The sequence below is a fragment of the Coturnix japonica genome, chromosome 13, assembly GCF_054131305.1.
Source record: "Coturnix japonica strain WE chromosome 13, WE-NBRP24, whole genome shotgun sequence".
Classification (NCBI taxonomy): domain Eukaryota; kingdom Metazoa; phylum Chordata; class Aves; order Galliformes; family Phasianidae; genus Coturnix; species Coturnix japonica.
Window position 1 is genome coordinate 7,868,659 of NC_140675.1, and position 22,979 is coordinate 7,891,637.

General features: G+C 37.2%; 1 protein-coding gene across 5 annotated transcripts in view; it reads left to right on the plus strand.

The window, feature by feature from the left end:
- SNX29 (sorting nexin 29) overlaps positions 1–20,253 on the plus strand; it is an 83,555-nt gene extending 63,302 nt beyond the window's left edge. For 3 of the 5 annotated variants that reach the window (XM_085513746.1, XM_015876438.3, XM_085513747.1), the window contains exon 21: positions 15,049–16,611. In XM_085513746.1, coding sequence (XP_085369872.1) covers positions 15,049–15,178 — 130 coding nt within the window. In that variant the 3' untranslated portion in view covers positions 15,179–16,611. Of the gene's footprint in view, positions 1–5,120; positions 5,221–15,048 lie in introns of those variants that run through there. The other 2 variants (XM_085513744.1, XM_085513745.1) reach the window with 2 other exon arrangements.
- Positions 20,254–22,979: the final 2,726 nt, after the last annotated feature.

Below are 22,979 nucleotides of genomic sequence, written 5' to 3' on the forward strand. Positions count from 1 at the left end.
CAATCCCAGCTCCATCAGCCGCTCCTAGTAAGGCCTGTGCTCCAGACCCCTCACCAGCTTTGTAGTCCTCCTCTGAACACGTTCCAGGGCCGCAATGTCTTTCTTGCAGTGAGGGGCCCAAAACTGAACACAGTACTCAAGGTGTGGCCGCACCAATGCCGAGTACAGGGGGACAATTACCTCCCTGTTCCTGCTAGTAACACTGTTTTTGATGCAAGCCAGGATGCTGTTGGCCTTCTTGGCCACCCAGGCATGCTGTCAGCTCGTGTTCAGCCGAGCATCAATCAGTATCCCCAGATCCATTTCCTCAACACAATCCTCCAGCCACTCTGCCCTGTGCCTGTAGCGCTGCCTGGGGTTGTTGTGGCCAAAGTGCAGGACTTGGCATTTGGTCTTGTTGAACCTCATCCCATTGGCTTCAGCCCAGCTCTCCAGCCTGTCCAGATCCTTCTGTAGGGCCTCGCTACCACCGGGCAGATTCACACTCCCAGCCAATTTGGTGTCATCTGTGTGCTTACTGAGGGTGCACTCAATGCCCTCATCCAGGTCATCAATAAAGATATTGAAGAAGACAGGCCCCAGCACCGACCCCTGGGGAACACCACTTGTGACCAGTTGCCAGCTGTATTTAACTCAATTCACCACCACTCTCTGAGCCTGACCTTCCAGCCAGCTCCTTACCCAGCTGAGAGTGTACCCATCCAAGCCACGGACTGTCAGCTTCTGCATGAGAATACTGTGGGAGACAGTGTCAAAGGCTTTGCTGAAGTCCAGGTAGACCACATCAACAGCCTTTCCCTCATCCAGCAGATGGGTCACTAGATCATAAAAGGAGGTCAGGTTGGTCAAACAGGACCTGCCCTTCATGAACCCATGCTGGCTAGGCCTGATCCCCCCGCCATCCGGCACATGCTGCATGATCTCACTCAAGACAATCTGTTCCATAACCTTCCCTGGAACCGAGGTCAGGCAAACAGGCCTGTAGTTCCCCAGATCCTCCTTACAACCCTTCTTGTAAATGGGAGTCACATTGGCAAGCCTCCAGTCTTGTGGGACCTCACCAGTCAACAAGGAGCGCTGATAGATGATGGAAAGCAACTCGGCTATCACCTCCACCAGTTCCCTTAGCACTCTTGGATGGATCTCATCCGGCCCCATGAACTTGTGGCAGTCCAGTTTTAGTAGCAAGTCTCTGACCATTTCTTCCAAAATCAAAGGGGGGTTAGTGTGCTCCCCAGCTGAGACTACCGGATCACAGAGAGGAGTACCCTGAGGATAACTGTTCTGACTTTTAAAGACAGACGTAAAGAAGGCATTCAGAACCTCCGCCATTTCCTTGTCCTTAGTGGTCACATTCCCAGCCTCATCCAGCAAAGAGTGGATATTCTCCTTTGTCCTCCTCTTACTGTTAATGTATTTATAAAAGAGTTTCTTATTCCTTTTCACCCCAGCAACCAGGCTAAATTCAAGCTGGGCCTTTGCCTTTCTGATTTCACCTCTACAAATCCTAACAACTTCTCTGTATTCATTCTCAGTTGCCCATCCCTCCTTCCACAAGAGGTAGATTCTCTTTTTCTCCCGGAGCCTCAAGAATAGCTCCCTATTCATCCACTTCGGTCTTCTTCCCTGCCGGCTCATTTTGTGGCTCAGGGGACCGCCTGCTCCTGCGCCCTTAAGATTTCCTTCTTGAAGAGCAACCAGCTCTCTTGGACCCCTTTGTTCACTAAGACTGAGTGCCAGGGGACTGCCCCTTCTAGTCTCTTGAAGAAATCAAAGTCCTCCCTCTGGAAGTACAAGGTAGCAGTTTTACTATTTCCCCTCCGAGCTCCACCATGAATCGAAAACTTTATCATTTCATGGTCACTCTGTCCAAGGCAGCCCCCAACCTCCACATCTCCCACTAGTGTAGTAGGTAGAAGGTATTTCATCTTTCTTTTGAAAATAAACCTTGGGGGAGAAAAGATAAAGATCCTGCTCCACATAGGATCTTGGTATGCAGATGTCTGGCCCAGCAAATATTCTGTGTGTAGTTGTTACTCCTTGTGTAGAGCAAGGTAGGAATTAACTGGGAGGAAAAGCTCTACTAGATCTGTTACACAGTGGTGAATGAGCATGTGAACTTATAAAAGACTTGTGTGGGGTGCAAATATGTTCACACTAAACTAAATCTAGATGACAGTTTTATTATGATTTAAAATACAGATATTTCTGAATCGGGCTACTGTGCTTATTCTCCAAACTTAAGGTATGAACTACATGGAAAGTTACAGGAAACTAAAACACTTGCTAATCAGCAGCTCTTCCAGGTGCATTAGTATGCTTGATTCTTACTGTATTTGTAACACTGATTCATCCTGACAATCTGTTAGTCTTTTAGCTATGTGTGCTGTTGAGTTTGTGCATGTTGTGTAGCTTGCTGGGCTTGCCCAGAGCTTTAGAGTCTGCCTGTCAACTCAGTTTACTAGTCCCTCTTTGATTAATTAGATGGGTATATTCTCTGTTCAGCAGGCTCTAGAGTGGGTTAATGTACTGTTTGTATTAAGTGTTTATCTCCAAATATAAACCCAAGATAATATAAATAAGATTTCATTCACATAGAATGATAATCAAGAATTGCAAAATATAACCATGAAAATAGTAAAAATAAAATGCAGTGTGCTGAAGTCTGCTTTCTGTTAACTTCCTAGGCTACCTCTTTGCTAATGGTTGTCAAATAATGATATTTGAAAGATTGAAGTATATACAGGATTGAAAAATCATTTCTCCTAAGCCTGTAGAACTTATTTTTATTAGAGTAGCCAAGAAATCTTACAGCATATTTTCTTCAAAGTACATATGTACAGGATTTGTGGGGAGTTAAGTCTAATACTCATGGCCAAAACTTGCACATCCTTTGCGATTGTCTATTTTTTCATACAATATTGTAAAACAATTTCTTGTGCAGTAACTTGAGTAGGATTCTTAAAATAAATGCTCCAATAATATACCTAATATAAAATAAAATCCTTTCTCATTTATTTTATTTCCTAAATTCTGTAGTAAATGAGACTAGACATGTCTGCAATAGCTTGACACTGTATTCCCTGGTTATCCTCCTTGTCCACCCTTCCAGAGAAGGGGCGCACAGAACAATTAGTAACTCAAATAATGAATAGCTGAGGGCATGCTAAAAACTTTGGGAATGTGAACAAGCACAGATGAAAAAGTGTTTTTGCTCTGTGTTTAGTGAATACTTTGATGTGAAGATTTTTTATTTATTTATTTATTTTTCTCATTAGATTTTTTGGAATTACTCAGCAACATAGAGTACTGAATTATCTCTATAGTGAATAAACACAAAGCAGTAAAACTGATGGTATGTGATTCATTATGTGATTGTTCTAGACCGTTTCAAGCTCATGACTTTGTCAGTCTGCAAGTGCATGCTCCTAAGGTATCTCTGATCCAGTTGAATATTATTTTCACAGAATCTCACCTTCCTGAGACTTTTTTTTTTTTTTTTTTTTTTTGCCTTTTGAGTTACATTAGCCGCTGGTTAGTACCATCTGATAATCAGATTTATATATCAGATAATTATAAACATGATCCATCCGTAGTCACTTGATTGCCCTTGATCATCGCAGAAGTAATATAAGCGAAACAAAGCATCCCTAGCCCAATTCTATATAATTCTTCTATAATGGAATGGTGCAATTCATAATTTCCTTACAAAATCCTACTATGTAGTTAATAATATATTTTTTTTCTTCTGCACTTGAACTAGTTAATCTATAATTATTTGCTAGGGTTCTCTTTATGGAGGTTATTTTAAGAATCTTGCCAACTTTAGATATTCACTGTCAAGTATCAGCACATATAGGTGAAGACTGCATAACAACTAGTTCAGGCAACTTATTTTGGAGGACTAATAGGGAAAGGGAACCATCTCCAGGTCTGTTGCAGAAAATAAGTGTACCACCATGAATTGTTTTCAAAATTAGTCATGTAAATATCTTATTTTGTGTCACGGGTCACCTAGGTTTACCTGTGCCCGTGACAGGGGCCGCCACCCTGGAAATGAAGGGAAAAAGAGGAATGGACAAAAAACAGTGGCAGCAATCTAAGGAGGAAACTTATTTTACTAAATACGATATTGGAATACAAGATAACACAATATAGTACAATATAATTGAGGCTAATAAATCAAACGAGGGAGAGAGAGAGAGAAAGAGAGAGAGAGAGAAAATCCCTGAAAACTGGGAGGCCTACTGTTAACTCTAGGCGATAGGGCTGGAGCGCAGAGACGACAGAGCTGGAACGCAGAGAGCGAGAGAAGAAGAGGGCGTTCCAACCTGGGAGTGAGATTATATATGTGCTCCTCCTCTGGTGATTCATCTCTGGCCACGACGTCCTCTGGGATATGTAGTTCTCCTCTGAGAGCTGAGTACTCAGGACGCTGCTATTCCACAGAACTGGAGCATGAACCTTCCACACTTCCACATACCCTCAATCACACTTCCACATGCCCTTAATTACACTTCCACATACCCTCAATTATACTTTCTTATACCATCAAAACAGTTTGTCCCATTCAAACACTTTTAATACCATATAACTTTCCCTTAGCAATCCGTATTGTTCAGTTATAAACATAATCTTACTTTCTCTTTAACCCTTTTTCCTTTGAACTTGATTCCACTATTTATACCCTCAATTAATGATTCATACTGCACATGATGTTATGATGTAGAATATTGACTGCAACAGCACAAAACCGTGACATTTTGTAAGAAGCCATCTGGTCAGTCAGAGCTGTCTACGTGCATCTTTAGATGGATATGAGAGCTCTGGGATCCATTACCTTCTGTTACCATTCCCAATTTCCACAACATTTTGATTATCTGTTATTCCACCATTTACAGCAATAGCTAAGGTGCTCAAAAATCAGATTTTTTTTCTTTACTTTGTTTTGCAAAGGTGAAGCCCACAAAATTTTAAGATAAATTTTCTGAGTTACATTCTCCATACAGCTGCAAGCAGATTTTGGGTAAGTAGTATAGCATAAGGGGTTTTAATAGATGGGACTGTGTATTTCCTTTTTGAAGTTCTTATCACTTTTGGTGATTTTTTTTTTTTTTTAGAATTTGAAATGTACAATCGAAGAGAGGAGCATTTATTTAAATATATATTCACAGAATGAATGGATTTTTTTAAAATGAAACTGGAAAAAAAAACCAAAAACCTGACACAAATAATCACTTATAATTAATGTATTTGGAAATTGCACATCATGCACCTCTGGATACTCTGGAATATTCTTAAAGACTTACTGCTCTAACAAAGGCTAAGGTTATTTTTATTCCTTAATCCCTGTGCACTGAAAGAAACTGAGTGGCTTCTGACTGACTTTAACCAGTCTGCGTGGCAGAATGTATCACTTAAAGCAGTGCTGGTCTCGTCTAAGTGACATGAGCTAGACAAAACTCGTTCTAGAGGTCTATGAAAAGTTCAAGTCCCTACTTAGAACAATAATTCTATTAACTGCAATAATTAAAAGACTTGTGTAATTGATAGAATTCATAGCAGATAACTCCAGGGTCAAACAACAGCTCTGGTTTACATTTGGAGTGTATGCTCAAAGAATTCAGCTTGAATTCTGTTACAGAAGCTTGGCATTTGCCAGCAATGCACTGGCCATCAGAAAATCCACTTTTGTTTCATGACTGTCTGTGGAGGAATGGAAGAAATCAGACAGCATTAAGTGTGTGTAGTTGATATTCAGAAGCGGGACCCTTCACTGGAAAATATAATTTGGTGAATTTATTTTTTAGGAACCAGAATCTGTGTGAAATATCCTAATGAGTTATCTATATCCCCTGTGTTCTCTCTTCAGTACCCAGATACCTACTGTCTTATGACCAGATTGTTTTTCTGATGTTCTGCTGATTTAAAAATGTTTTTTCAAAGTATGTGGTGCTGAAAAATTATGAACAATTTGTTTAAGTCACTGCATGCTTTTATTTCCTAGTGATGAGATTCACAGGGGTCACAGGAAGAAGCATCAGTCAAACGCTTTGTATTTTGTAGCCAGAAAATTAGGACCTTGTGCGGAAGAGATCAGTCATTCTAGATTAAGGAAAGGGACCGTTTCATGTTGGTCATGTTGGGTGGTTCTCTGTACATTTGCACAACTTTTTTTTTTTTTTTTTTTTGCATGCAGTTTTGGCATAGTGCATTTATATAATTCATTCTCATAAATACTACAAACTAAGCTTACAAACATGAGTTTATAATGTTAAGCCTCCTAAATACAATCATCTTGGTTGATGAATTTGCTAGGGTGTGGTAGGCAGAGGGGAGAATAAGTATTGATAATATGCTGTTATTTAAATCAGAAAGCTTGTGTGTAAATATAACCACGTATGTAAAAATCGCATAACTGCTGTAGTAGCAGTTTTTAATAAACTGATTTGACTTCTAAAACATTTTCCTCTCCATCTAATTGTTTCACTTGGAATATTTAAAGAAAACAAAGCATTCTCTAAGGGGTATAAAACCCAAGATTAAGTTTAATTACTTTTTCAAAGATGAAAATATAGAATCATAGAACCACAAGGTTGGAAAGGACCTATAAGATCATCTAGTCCAACCATCCTCCCTTTAACATACCTACCGGAAACCCCTAAACCATGTCTCCTAGTTCCCTATCTAGGTGCTTCTTGAACACTGCCAGGGATGGCGACTCCACCACCTCCCTGGGCAGCCATTTCTGTGCCTGACCACTCTCTGAGAAAAGAAGTTCCTTCATATGTCCAGCCTAAACCTCTTCTGATACAACTTGTGTCCATTTCCTTGGGTCCTATTTGTTGCCTGGCAGAAGAGGCCAAGCTCCTCCTCATCACAGCCTCCTCTCAGTAGGTTGTAAAGTGCAATGAGGTCTCCCCTGAGGCTCCTCTTTTCCAGGCTAAACAAACCCAGCTCCGTGAGCCGCTCCTCATAAGACTTGTGCTCCAGACCCCTCACAAGTTTTGTTGCCCTTCTCTGGACATGTTCCAGGACCTCTTTCTTGTAGTGAGGAGCCCAAAACTGAGCACAGTACTCAAGATACGGCCTCACCAGAGCTGAGTACAGAGGGATGATCACCTCTCTGCTCCTGCTGGCCACACTGTTTCTAATACAGACCAGGATGCCGTTGGCCTTCTTGGCCACCTGGGCACAGTGTTGGCTCATGTTCAGCCAAGTATTGATCAACACTCCCAGGTCCCTTTCCTCTTCTCAGTCATCCAGCCACTCTGCCCCAAGCCTATAGCGCTGCATTGGGTTATTGTGGCCAAAGTGCAGGACCTGGCACTTGGCCTTGTTGAACCTCATCCCATTAACCTCAGCCCAGCGATTCAGCCTATCCAGATCCCTTTGGAGGGCCTCCCTACCTTTGGGCAGATCAACACCACCTCCCAACTTGGTGTCATCTGCAAACTTACTTAGCTTGCACTCAGTTCCTTCATCTAGGTTGTCAATGAAGATGTTAAACAAGATGGGCCCTAGAACCAATCCTTGGGGGACACCACTTGTAACGGGTCGCCAGCAGGACTTAACTCCATTAACCACTACCCTCTGGGCACAACCCTCCAGCCAGTTCCTTACCCAAAGAAGGGTATTCCTGTCTAGGCCACGGGCAGCCTGTTTCCTCAGGAGGATATTGTGAGAAATCATGCCAAAGGCTTTGCTGAAGTCTAGGTAGACTACATCAACTGCCTTACCCTCATCTACCAGCCTGGTTACCCAATCATAGAAGGAGATGAGATTGGTTAAGCACGACCTGCCTTTCATGAATCCATGCTGGCTAGGCCTGATACCCTGGATGCCACACACATGCCGTGTGATCTCACCCAAGATGATTTGCTCCATAACTTTACCCGGTACCGAGGTCAGGCTGACAGGCCTGTTGTTACCCGGGTCCTCTCTACTACCCTTCTTGTAGATGGGAATCACATCAGCAAGCCTCCAATCCTCTGGGACCTCTCCAGTTAACCAGGAGTGCTGGTAGATGGTGGAGAGCGGCTCAGCAATCACCTCCACCAGTTCCCTCAGCACCCGATGGTGGAGCCCATCCGGTCCCATGGACCTGTGGCAGTCCAGGTGGAGAAGGAGCTCTTTATCACCTGAATCACTTAGGGTGTATTCTGCATTCCATCCCAGACTTTCAGATCGGGGCATGAAGTGCCCTGAGGACAACTGTTCTGCCCATTAAAGGCAGATGTAAAGAAGGCATTGAGGACCTCAGCCTTCCCCTTATCCTCAGTGGTCACATTCCCCGTTGCATCAAGGAAGGAGTGAACTCTTTCCTTGGTTCTCCTCTTACCGTTGATATATTTGTAAAAAGATTTCTTATTCTCTTTTACTGTTGTGGCCAGCCTAAATTCGAGCTGGAAGTCTAAATTCAAGCTGGAAGTCTAAATTCGAGCTGGAATATTTTGAAGGGTGAAAGAGAATTTGCTGAGAGATGGAAGTGTAAGCTTTATTTCTTTCTCTTTGCACAGGAAAGAGTAAGGAATACTTGAGAAAACATGGTTTAGAAAAACCTGTTTATACGTCTTATGTTGCAGTGTTCCATTGCTTATTCATACTCCATTTTGTGCAACACTGACTGTAATGGATAAATGGATGCAGCCATTCAAATAAACAAGGCAAATAATGTTCATGAGGGAGATGTCCTTATATATGTACTTGGCTTTAATTCTGGCCATAACAAGTTTATGCTTAACTGCACTTTTATGCTTAACTTTTCAAAAGGAGCTGGGATATTTCTTTTCTTCATCTTGAAGTCATATTGAAAAATAGTCAGCAGTCCCTTATTTGAAAACAGCATGAATTATTGAGGTCTGTGCAGAAATAACTTAACAGAGTTCAGCTGCAGCATGCTTGTTCCGTGTACTTTTTCAGTATGGCCCTTAACCAGGGACAGCATGACTGGATTGCTTCGTCTGATTATAATGTCAGGCTATTCTTGCCTATAATTATGTAGTCAGAATAGCTGGAGATTTTCAAGTTATCATGCAGATAGTGAAGCAGTTTTCTTCAATTTGCTCTTGCTAGAATAACCTTGTTATTAAAAAATTACAGGAGGGATTTGTTTGAATATGACTGATGTCACTGTCTCCAGGATCATGCCAGAGTAATTTTTCTTCAGATCTACATATAATTAACAACACAGTGCCTCAGCAAGCGATTATGTTGGAATATTATGAAGATTTATTTTCAGATTGTGATTTTAAGTATAATGCAGTTGCACTTAAGTGTTCAGTAAAGTTCTAGATATATGGGGAGAAAAACCACTAATCTGCAGAGCTTGCTGTTCCCTGTAGAAAATATTAGAAATCTGTGCCTCGTAAACAGCATAAAATTGTTAATTTTGCAACTGCAGAGTGAGCAGAAGAGTCTCTTTCTTATTAATCCATGTTTCAAATCTATTTTCTGGAATTTGATTGGAAGCTGTAAGAAGTCATAGATTAATTCCCTATAAGAGGTTAATTTATTAGTCTTAATACAGTTTCTGGGTAAGTCATAAATATACTGAATCACTCTGAATGCCTTACTTCTTTTAAAATCTTTCAGTAGAAGACATATAAGAATTAAGAAGACAAATCTCAAAGCAGTAGCTGTTGAGAATAGCTAGGCATGACCAAAAGAAAATTAAATGGGACTGGTTAACATTGTCAGGCAGAGTGGAATATTTTATCATGTTTTCACTTCTACAGCTGAGTCAAATACATCTAAATCCTCAGGACTGGTGAGGCTGCACCTTGAGAACTGCGTCCAGTTTTGGGCCCCCCACTGCCAGAAAGATATCAAGGCCCAGGAGTGTGTCCAGAGGAGGGCAGCAAAGCTGGTGAGGGGTCTGGAGCACTGACCTTCTGAGAAGTGGCTGAGGGAGCTGGGATTATTCAGTATAGAGAAGAGAAGGCTCAGGGGTGGCCATATCACTCTCTATAACTACCTGAAGGGAGGTGGTAGTGAGCTGGGGGTCAGACACGTCTCTCTTGTGGCTAGTGGCTTGACAAGAGGGAACAGCTTCGAGTTGCACCAGGGTATGTTAGGGTGTTAGGAAATACTTCTCTGAAAGAGTGGTCAGGCAGTGGAATGGGCTGCCCAGGGAGGCTGTGGAGTCACCAACCCTGGGGGTGTTCAAGGAAAGTTTGGACACTGTGTTGAGGGGACATGGTTTAGTGAGAACTGTTGGTGATAGTTGGATGGTTGGACTGGATGATCTTATAGGTTGTTTCCAACCTTGGTGATTCCATGTCTCCAACAAATTCCAGTGCCCATGCTTTTCAGTGCATAGGGCAGCTGTAAGTCTAAAAGGAAGAAATATGTCATGTAGGGCTGTAACCTCAGTTATTAGATCACGTGTCTAGAGTGTAAATAGTCTTCTCGTTGTATCAGCATAGTCAGTTATTCTTTGAGCCTGTACAGTAATATTGTGAAGGGGAACCATAGGCACGTGTTGTATAGGCGTCTCAGAAGACTTTCTTCCGGCTGCTTGTAAAATGAAACTGCTCCAAGATAAAATTCTCCATCATCTTGCTCCTTTCTAATACTAGAACTGATGTTTTTAATTTCTTGGTCAATCCAGACCTAATCTTTGAGGGAGTAGTTGTTCAGTATTTAACCTGACATCTTTGCTATACTAGTATCTTCAGAAATTTCGATATCAAGTTGTACTGTAGGGGGATAATTTTACCCATATCTTTGTATCTCTTCTGATAAAAGCTGACTGTTTAAACTTTCCAGCCCAGTCTTTTGTATTACTAAGTGTAGATCCCTGTTTCTCATTAATAGTTAAATTTCATTTCTACAAAGTTGGGAGGGATAACCAGAACGTGCCTCCAATTTGTTTTACATTTCAGCAACTGGAAAAAAGTGTAAACCAGACTGGCATGTGTTACTAAAGTATACAAAATTATTTGAAGTCACAATCTTAGTTAATATTGCCACTGAACAGGTGTTATAACTGATTGTAATTGGCAGAAGAAGGTGCTGAGATATGTTGTACTGGCAGATAGAATTATTTCTCAATGGATTAACAAGAATGTCTTTAATAATGTATTGGCATTGTTTACTATTAACTTCTTGAGGCAACTTTCTGACTGGATCGAGCTTAACCCATCAAGTATTTGGGTTTTAAACAAATTAATTGTCATGGCAAACAGAAACATGAATCCCACAAGAAAATGTCAATGGAAAACTATGTGATTTATCTGCCTGCTAATGCCTTTTTTCATGAGGTGCATCTAATACTACCACACTCGTTACTGTTTCCACAGATACATTTCCAGGTGAGATAAGTAGCCTGATCCTGGGCTCTACTGTGCTCCCAGGGTGTGCTTTTACTATTATATTCTATTTTGATCTCAGGCTGGTACAAAAGTAATTCCAATTCCAGGTACTTTATAAGAAACTTCTCTCTAACATTATTCAGAAAAGTCAAAAATGAGATGGAAAATACATTTATGTAAGCACTTGTGATGTCATTGAAGAGAATACTGCCATTTCACATGCTAGGTGCATAAAGAAAAACACCCAAAGCTGGGCTTACATTTTGATATGTGTAAGTTAAGACATTAATGAAAGGTCTGGAGAAACTAGAAGCTGATTAAAAAGACAATAATTTTAAGCTTTTTCTACAGATGCACCTTAGGCAGAACTTGACACCTAGACAAAATAAATGTATCAGGATTGGTATCCAAACAAATGCAAGGCAGATCAATCAGGAATGCTTAAATTCTAAACAGTGACCTGGTGGGGAAAAAGGAATTGATTCTCAGCTGGTTGTGTTTTTTCTTCAGGCTGAGACAAGGTGAGAATGCAGGGAACTTGAGCCTTTGATACTTGAGTATTCTATGGCTGAGCAGGTTCCCGCATAGCAAACAGATTCTGGCGTGACTGCCAGACAGCCTACAAAATTAAACCCTGGTAAGACTTCAGTGGTTAAGAAGGTAATAGAACAAAAAGAATTGCATGCAGATATGCTTATTCCTTCTTCCTCAATTCCAAATGAAGATTGGCAAAAATAAATTCAAAACAAATATTTCAATTTCATCTTCACATGTATTTGCCAGAAATGGCAGGATTATTTTAATATGCTCATACTTCTGCCCAAGAGCTCACAGGATGTGTCTGTTGGTTTGAAAAAGTGTCTTATGTAGTGCCAGAGACTTGATCATTTGACCTGGAGGCCAGAAATAGATTAAAGCCATTAACATGAGACAGAAATGAGAGAGTTTTGATTGCAGAGTAAAAAGCCATTTATCTTGAGGATTTCAGCTCTAGCAAGTTCTTGCATCAGTTTTGGGAATAGTGTTGAAGAGAAGGGGCTTAGGATGTATATTTACTAATGTATGGCTTTTTGTTTTGGTTTGGTTTTTTTTAATGCTCCAAATCTTTTTTCACCATCCAACCTCTGTTTCCATGTGAATGTTTCAGGCCAACAACAGCTGAAATTAATTTTAAGGTCCTGTTTGTCTTTCTGTGTGGGATGTATCAAGATTATTCCTTGGTTATAAATTGCTTTCTTTAAATCTATATGACATGATGATTTGAATGAATTTCCACTATGATGAGTAAAAAAATAATTATGCATTTAAGACAAATCAGCAGTAATTTTCTATTTGATAAATCTTTTTTGGAAGTAATATCATTTAAGTTAGCAGAATTACTTGCAATTTTATTTTTTATTTTACACATGTCAGTGTTCATCTTAAGATAATTTTATTACCTCAACTATTCCTGTCAAGACAGACTGGTATAAATGACATGTTCATTTATTCTTTTAGAGGAACTCATTTTGCACTTTTTCACTTTTCACTTTAATGGTATTTTTTTCTCCGGAAGGGAAAGGTGATTTTCCTCTGGGCTGTCATTAATGTAATTTTGTGGATGCACCAGCAGGAGGAGCTTGAGTATTAAGATGTTCATTCAGAAAAGTACATCACGAAGTTATAGTATTTGCACATAACTGTGCTTTCTTCTGCACTACAAATGACCCATAATAGCTTCTGTTGGCCTGACAAAACTGAAGCACTATCAGCAGCGATCCTTCTGGTAAATTAACCTAAGTAAGTTTGAGAAAAGCCCAATCAGGCAAAAATAAATAAATCAATGAAAAAAAGTTGCATACTTTATATTTAAAAGCTGCTGTATCTACAAAATTACAAAACATATATATCTAACAAAAAAATCCAAGCCTCTGAAATCACTGCTACCCCATGCTGTATTATAAACACTAGAGAATAAACACTGTGTGGCTGTATTTTTATAAATAATATAAAAACAGTGAATAATGATATTCATGTACTAAAAGAATGTTTATGAGCACAGCTGAAATTGAATTCACGTGACCAGAGTTCTCTATAGCAAATTAGAAAGCAGTGCTGAGTTTCAAAATACCGACTCAAAGGACCATGGGGTTGGAAATCCTATTATCCTTGGCAACCAAAAGTTAGTAACATATGCTAAATTAATGTTTAGAATTTTGATTTTGTTGAAAAGAAAATATAGAACTAAAGATCTAGATTGTTAGTCTTGTTATTAAAGGAGGATATATGCCACAGCTACTTCTAGTTTGTTTATTATTATTATTATTATTATTATTATTATTATTATTATTATTATTATTATTTTTTTATTTTTTTTTTTTTTTAATGTAAAGGACTTCCTGGTTGCCTGGGAAGACTGTTTTATGAACACAGTGAATTTTAATTCAGAAAAATCATTTAACTTACTATTTTAACTATTACTTTAGGCTATTTCGTAAGGGAAGTTAGACGAATAAAATACACTGCCATTTCAAATCCTTTTCTTTCCTGTTAATGTTATCATCTAAATTGGACACTTTTTTTTTTTTTTTTCTGTACTGAATTATATTGTTATTATAAGTAAAGTAAATAACATCTGTCTGCATTGTTGTTCCAAAGTTAATTGCTACCAATGGTACAGCTGCTCCATCTTGTTGAAGTATTCTGCTTCTTGCAAGTGAATTTTCCACTTGACCCCAGACCTTGTCCTTTGACCTGCTGCAGTTTCTCCCATGAGGGTGCACAGAATGCTTGAGTGGAGCCTGCACGTGCCTATGGCTTTTACAGGGCCGTCTGAACTGTGAGAACAGTCACTGTAGGAAAGGGGAACACAGGGTAATCTTTTTTTAAAAGATCTGTATTTATTTAAAATGGCAAGAACTGCAGAAGAGTAGTTCTTCCCTTTTGGACTTGTTAACTCACTCTGAAGATAAATAATTTATTTATTTATTTTTTTCAATGTTAAAAAAATTATAAAAGTAAACTTGACTTTGTATGCTGTGTAATTTTATGGCCTAGCTGAGTTACAAACTGTAAACTGTAAAATTTATATATTAGTCTGTGAGCAGCATAATTAAAAACCATCTGAAGTCCTCCAAGAGAATGGCAAAAGTACAATGCTATCCCTTTATACTGTAGTTTTCCGAGGAGTGTATAGCCTCTGAATATCACGTAGGTAAGCTTGAATTTTATGTTACTGTTTGTTCTTGAACCTAATATACTTCTCAGAGTCTCTTCAAAAAGGCTCATTCATGTAAGACTGTAGTCTGTTGTGGGTCAGAAGAGACTGAAGAATTTGCAACAGGGATGTATTGCTAATGTACTTCATCGCATAATGATACATCCATCCACAATTAGAGGATTGTTAAGTAGAGCATCATCCGAGCTTATGTCTATTGTGCTTGTACTTCTATCACTTCAAAATGCTTATTTCCATTTCCAAATTTCAGCTAGTACTTCATCTTGTAATTTGCAACCTTCCATAAAGTATTGGAAGTTCTACCAGTTCTCATTATTGAAAGAGCCCATTTGTAAATTGAAGTTGAGATACCTGTAGAAAAAATGCAGTTCTATGTAGCTGAAGATGTGTGCAGTACTTCTCAGTTATGTGCCAGGCTCCCATAACATCTGCTTTTTTCATGTTCAAAATTATGACAGAATAATTTGTGCATAACTTATAAAAAACTAGTTACCACTGCCTTTATTTTCTTCCTAGCGATATTCCACCTTCTGGAGAAGGAGTAAGCAAAAGCAGTTGCTTGAGAGTGACTACACGCTTCCCAAAACTGACTCGCAGCCATCAAAGAGAGCCACGAAGTCTGGAACCTCAAAGCGGTGATCTCTGACCCTTCTAATTCTGAATACTGGCACTAAGTACTTTAAGTTGCTCTGTGATTCCTTTGTAGCTTGTATTTATAATTTAAGCTCCTGAAGAGACTACAGCTGCATCAACTTAAATCCTGAAAAAAGACAGTTATTACTAAGGGTCATATCCTGACTCCTTTGGAAGTCAGTAATCACTTTCTCAAAAAGAATATGAGGGCTCTTTACAAGGGCTCAATCACACTTACAAGCATTTTCTTTGTTTTTTGAAGCTTCATTGCACATATTCTCCTTTGTTCTGTTCAAGCAAATTGCTTGTTTCTGTTGTTGTGTCTGCCTTTGCACGTGTTCATTTTTCTGGTTCACACATGAGTATTATGTCATGACAGTTTTCCTTAAAAAAAAACTGCTATGTATATCACTTCTTATTATGTCAGAAAAAAGTGCTTAAAATGACCTCACTAATTTATAATCTTTTGTAAATAGGAATACTGTTTTGTTTTGGTTTTTTTTGTAAATTACTATTGTTTTCTTTTTTTTTTTTTTAAAGGTGACCAAGTAGATGACGAGGGGAAAATGGTACAAGTGGAAAAAGAGCTTTTCTATGTTTCTAGCTAGGTATTTTCAATAGCTTTCATCTGTGGCAAGTAATTCTTTAAAATCAGAGAATATCATAATTTTTTAGTGAAATTTCAGTCTTGATTTAAGGCTAGGTGCAATATTATTAATTCCTGTAAACCACCACAAAATTAGCATGGTACGAAATAGTGTTTTCAAGTCTTGGGTTATAGTTTGTTATTAACTTGTCACTGTTGCTACTGAACAGTCCCTTATCACTACAGGTGATGGAAGTTCAGACAAGGATTAACTGGAAGCTAGTTCAGTATCCAACAGTTGCTCTGCCATAGGCAGTCAATTGTATTTTAGCTATCATCTTTTCTTCATTGAGTTTAAGCAGTGTACATCCAGTTTTTCTGTCAGTTTTATTCTGGTTTTCTTTTGTGTAAGAACATCCTTTTCCTCTGAAGTACTGTTTTATTGAATAATGTTAATTTAAGTTTGTGTATCTTGTCATTTCAGTATCTACTAATTTTCTTCTCACATCAGTAGATACTGAGACCTAATGTTACCCTGCAGGAAAAAAAAATTAAGTAACTCAAGTTGATGATTCATAACAGACTCTTTACATCAGTGCTCTATCAGACTCTGGCAGACAAGTTTCTGCTCTGCAGAACCTGTGACCAATTCACATTCTTTAGTTAGTTATGGTTCTAGTCATTTTCAATGGCACTTCTTGAGTAGGAATCATTACAAACAGTAAGTATTGGCTGTGGGCTGGATCAAAATCCAAAATCTGAAAGTGCAACTTGGGAAATAGCTTTTTTTTGTTGTTGTTGTTAATTAAAAGTTGAATTACTGTTGGTGTCTTGTGTAACTGAAGTATTTACTGAAGAAAGAATGAAGAAAGAAGAAAAGCCAGTAGTAGTAAGTCAGTTAAAACCTTTCCAAACTTCAGTTTGATGCACTGCTGGCAAGTTAAGCTTTGCATTCCCTGGAAGGAAAAAGCAGCTGTAATGGTGGTTCCACTCTGAAACAAAACTAAATTCACTTTTCAGAAAACAGGGTCTTGGTTAGTAGAATTATAACACACATCAATTAATAATGAATTGCAAGTAAATCTGGAAGAAAGCACTGTATGAAATCCTTTGTAATGTATTTGTTTGTCACTTGAAGCTGTTTGTGTTTTCAGGAAATAATTCACAGATTAAGGATTTTATTCTGAAAGTTGCAAATGGTAAGAAAATTCATTTTACACAATCCAACTTCTAAAGTGTTCTAGTTGCTGAGGAGGATTTTTTCTTGTCTCTACATTTGGCTCTTAAAATTATTTCATTCTTGTTTTAGTTCTTTTAATTTTTTAATGTATGTAGATTACACAAAAATTCTGAACTTGTTTACTGTGTACAATTTGTTCTTTATTAAATTCATCTGAGTTATATATCTGCTGCTAAGAATACAGTCTGTAAACTGTGTGTAATACAAGGTAGTGTAGTGAGTGCATTACTAATCCCTTTAAATACTCATCTGTGGCTTATCTGAACTCAGAAGATAGTTCAATTAAGCCTTTCTTCACAAGTCAGATTTTCCACCTCACTTGGATACCTATGAAAGGTGCTACTTGCATGACTGTGAAGAGATGCTTGGGAACAACCAATGCCCAAAATTTTAGCACCTCAGAACATTCTAAAATGGTCTGTCTTCTATAGAATTACAACTCTATCACAAGTCCCACTAATTGTTTATTCATCAAAATCAGGAATGACAGTTGATGAAGGATGACTTGATGGCATTAAGCATTCCAATGTATTGTTCATGTAAAATAGCTGCAAAGGCAGCAAAGATTCAGTCAACTGAGTGGATTGTACCAGTTTGTCTTATATCGCCTAATTCCATGCACGTAAATACATTCTGTAGCATGTAGTTATCATTTTTTACAAGTCTCAGATTTTCATAATAGCTGAGTGCTCTTAAATCCTTAGGTCTGGTCTGTGGCTGATGCAAAGTGAGTTTATGTATTCAGCCAGGTCTTTCTGTCTGCTCTGAACGTCTCTGTGAATGTATAATACAGGATTCAGGCCTGTCTGATCCCAGCAGTTGTTCCTTCAAGCTTTAGGCTACAGCGTGGTGTTTAGAAACTTTAAGTATTATTTCCATTTCATTCACATTTTATCTTCAGATATATTAGGTTGGGCTGCTCATCTGCAACTTTTAGAGTCTATTCAAAATAAATTCTGAAAGTAAATGGCATTACTTCTTAATTTTAACACTGCTCTCCTGTCACACTCAAAGGGAACAATTTTCTAAGAAAAACTGGGCAGACAAGAATTGGATCTTTTGCAAATGTAATTGTCTGTCACTATTAATCCCTTAAATATTGACCGTGTTTTTTCAGAATCTCATTTATTTAGAGAGTCTGTCATTCATTGTAGAGAATGCAGTGTATTGACCTTGCTTTTTCCATTAAATCAAGTTTTTGGAAATGTAATTTTCAAGGTTTAAATGAGGCAGGATGTTAGCATAAAGTGTTACATTAATACATTCATTAAGTTATATATTCTTAGGAAGATTAGTAATCTCAAAGCCAGTTACTTTTTGTTGGAATATATTGTTGATGTGATAGTTGAAATTAAATCATACTATCTTACAGAATCCGCTTGAAGTCATACACCATCATGACTGAATTAATACAAGTACTTGAAGAAAGGGCTTAATGGTATTAAAGTCCGTTGGTTCAAAATTGTGACCTATTGCTAAGTTGTTTTTTTTTTCTTTTTTTTTTGTTACAAAATGCCTTATTTTATAGAATAATGTCTATATTGGCATCTAACCCCAATGTCTATGTCAGCATGGTAGCTGTCAAATTATTGAGAAGCTACTAGCAAATGGAGTTGAGTCACTCAGAGCAGCAAGCTGATAATAAATAAGACTCAGTGAGCCCCGAGTGAACTAATGATACTGTTCATCAGGCCATATTAACAATTTAAGAAGATAATGTTTTGTTAACAGAATCAGTTATTAATGCTTTCAGATATGGATGTAATTCTCTTTGTTTCAAAGCAAATGAGGATTGCAGTTCTGCTGTAAGTTTCATGCCATTTCAAAGGTTCAGCCCTCACACTCCACAACACCCACCATATCAAAACATCTTTCATTCAATGTCTAGTAATTCTGAGAGCAGATAGTCTATACCTGTGGATAGAAATAAATTTATCTGCTTATAATTCCCAAGATAAATCTGTGGAGCAGTTGCTTTAAAATAAATAAATAAAATTAAATTAAACCAAATTATATCCTCTTGCAAATTTTGATAACAGCACTGTGTGCTCTTCCAACTAGAACTCCTGTTAATAATAAAATAAACACATGTAACATTAGGATATAACTTTTTTCCTTGGAAACAGAAACAGTACTTCTGTATTGGAGCTTATGTTACTTTTAGAAAAGTAGTTAACTCAAGAATTTTTTTTTTTCTCCTTTTCTGTATGTTAGGATATTTTAGTCAACATTTTGTATTATTACTACCTTGAATATTAATTTGATTGAACATTCAGCCCTTTTATTAGTTTCTTAGTATTCTGTATCGAAAGAATCATTTTAATGTATGAAATTACATATATGAATTATATGAGTATCAGTTAACTTGCTTTCTATTTCACATATTGAATGAAAGATAAAAACTTGCTCTGACATTATAAATTTCATTTATTTCTTGCATATATCTTACTCTGTTCTAACTGTACTTTTCATGTCCAGTTATAGATAACATCAGTTGTTTATAAAATCTCTTCTCAAAAATTAGAAGAGGATACTTCTAATTAATGATAATGGCAACTTTTTGTTTAATAATTGCATGATTTTATACTAGAAAACACCACTAAAATGTTTAGAGAGGAATGAATTTTCCAGATTCACAAATTGCTGCAAGTATCAGGACTTTAAAATATTTATGTATATCTTTGTTCCATTTACACAAATATATTGTACTCCCATGTAAGAGGAATCAGTTTACTTAACAAGATTTTAAAGCTGATGTCTGTTGTCATTACAGAAGTTACTGTAGTATTTGTTCCCTTTAGCAGAGTGTTAATAATTTAGGACACTAAAAATTACCGAAATGCAAATTTGAGTGAACATATAATTCTGAATGGCTACATTTTCATTTTTTTCCCTGAAAACTGAGATAAATATCTTGTATATGGGACCAAACGTGCTGGAAAACGAAGAAGCTTCATTTCCCTTTTGATTTGGAGAAACTGTGGTGTTCCTGTGAAACTGTAAAAAGGATTGTATTAATTCTAAAGCATATGTACATACAGCATTCACCTAAGTATTAATAAACTGTAATATTATTTTAACTTGCTATGCTAATGTTTACACTAGATAATTTTTAAGAAAATGTGTATATAAATATATAAAATTTTCTAAATATTTTCTTGTATTTTTTAAAATAATCTGTGGTAATTTTGTTGTAATTTGGTTGAAACATACTACTTTATCAAGATGAAAATAAAAAATGTCCTTCCACATTTGAAACAGAGCACGCTTACATCTTATTTGATGTTTTCAGCTGTTTTATAAACACTTCTGTAATTTGTTCATTTTTTTCCTCAGGGTTTCTAGAACTATATAGATAGGCATCACTATAATTTGTTGAACAGTCTTATGTCTCCTTATAAGCAGGAGTATTTATGGGCAGAAATCTCAAATATTTCACTTGATAATCTCATATTATATAAATAACTCAGTCAAAAAAGAAGGAAATATCACACAAGATTTTTTTTCTTGTGTGTTGGTATTACAAAAGATCTTTACTGTCATTACATGAGATCTATGGTGAATTAGATGGCATACTTACAGTTTTAGCAGAACTGGTGTTCCAGCACAGATCAAGAGACTGTATTCTCTACTGTCTCCATGTCTGTTATGCCAATTTGCTCTGGAATTTAGACTGACTTTGATCTCCCTTTCCTTTCAAAGACCTTCTTAAAAAGGAAGAACTACAAAGCTGTTTCAAAGTCTGACTAATAATCTGCCCTACACATGCAAGCTGATAACCGCTGTTAGAGTGACAGTTTTTATGACCTTCATGGTCACTTGGAAAAAGTTCTAAGAATAGCTTTTTTTAATTTTTCCCCTCCTCTCTTTACATTCATTGCTGGAGCAGAGCAGGATGTACCTGTAGATGTCCCTGTTAATTGCAGGGGATATGGACTAGATGATCTTTAAATGTATCTTCTAACTCAAACGATTCTGATTCTATTCCCCCTCCGTTTGTTTTATTGAGAAATGATGCTTTTGGCAATTCACAGTGTCAGGTGATTCCACATCACATTAAAACAAACTGCTGGATTTGGTTGCTTCACTGTAAGGGATAGTTTTAAATTAAAGTTGTGGTATATCAATTTCTACCTAACAAACAAAGCTGTAGTTAAAAAAAAAAAATAGTGTTAGTCAGTTCTTGTACTCACAGAATTACTCACAGCTGATTAATTCAATTAAAAAATTTCAAGGCACGATTGCTACATGGAAAACTAATTAGTCGTACAATAAATAAATAAATAAATAAATGAAAGACAAAACCAAAGTGATCTTTTGGCCTCCACATCTTATAAAATCTCTCTGGTCAGGGTATCTATGTAAGAGCCAGCTAAATAGTGCTTCAGCTGACTGTCACTAATATATTTTTAAAATAAAAATACGTTCTTAATTCATTTTATTGCTGGTGCTGTTGTGCACACAGTCAGTACACAATAAATGTTTGTTTTTCTCAATGTCTGAGTTCCAAGTCATCAACTTTGCATGAGAATGGCTTCTTTATAATGATTCCAACTTGCAAATACAAGAGCTGTGAAATCCAAGGCCTTTCATTGGAAATTATCATTATGTAAGATTTCACTTTCATATTATATAGCTCTTTGTGAAAAATATTTCACAGAATCACAGAATTTTAGGTGTTGGAAGGGACCTCTAGAGATCATCGAGTCCATTTACTGGTTGGGATAGCTCACAAAGTAAAGAGTTAACCATGGCAATATTAATTAGTATTTATATGTGTGTATATATGTATAAAATCTGCCTTTTTATTCCTTTGGTTGCCTGCTTTTTTCAAGAGCTAATTTGTCCATGAATTAAGACTTTGGCATGTGTGTGAAGTTCAGCGACAGTTTCAACATTTCAGTTTCTAGTAGGAAACTAATTTATGAAGATTAAAGTTCCTGATTTCATGTGTTATGATAAAATTATTTTTCAATAGTGGAGATCCCCTAGTGCATTTCCTAGGCAGGAAATTAAATATCATTGAATATAGTTAAGTAACAGTCCAGCTACAAGTTAAGAGTAAATAACACCTCATCAGAAATATGAATCTTGTCACCATTGACGTACTCAAGCAAGTCTATTTATTCACTATAAGACCACATTCTGTTATGGTTTTATGATTTTTGTCATCAATATTCCACATCATCACCACATCATGTACTGCACTGGGAGTCTCAGAAGAGATGTTCTACAGCTCTCCAAAAAACTTTGCTGTTCTGTTTTCTGGTCAATAGGAAGGGTAAAACTTGGCTGGAGGTCACAGGCCCAGCTCTCTTCACTCCCTGGCAGATCAGAGTAAGAACTTTCAGAAATTCTCTCCTTTTATTTCATTTATTAGCTTTAAACCCAATTAACTTGTATTTCTGCTATTATAATTAGTAAATTAATGTTTCTCCATCTGTTTGTTGCTGCTCTTTTTTTGTTTTTTTCTTTCTTTCGGTTAAGACAGTGGGCCTGCTGTCTCACTGTCATGGACACAGATGTAGAGATAACTGTGACAAAAAAATTGTATATTCTTTGTATCATAATCTTTAAACTGCAGAACTATTTGAAGGAGTGTTTTTCAGATGTAAGCATTAGATACACGTTAATACTCTGCAGCATACAATTTAGCTATTCACTCAAATTCTCCAGTAGGCTTTTGATAGTACACAGATCTTTTTGCATTCAGTGGTATGTGTAGCTTCAAGCAGTTGGTGTGAGGAGTTCTGCAGTGATGCTTTAATTTCAAACAATATATTGGACATTATTAGCAGTTAAGGAAGTCATCTGGCTGATCTTTTTTAAGAGTGAAAAAAGAAGTGTGAATTGGCAAATGATGCATCAATACCTCTCTGTAATTCTACTATATCAAAAAACACAGTAATTGCCTATCAGAAAAAAAAGGAATACAAAATACCCTTACAAGGAGCAAAAGAAAAACAAGTTAGGAATTCAGTGTAGGAA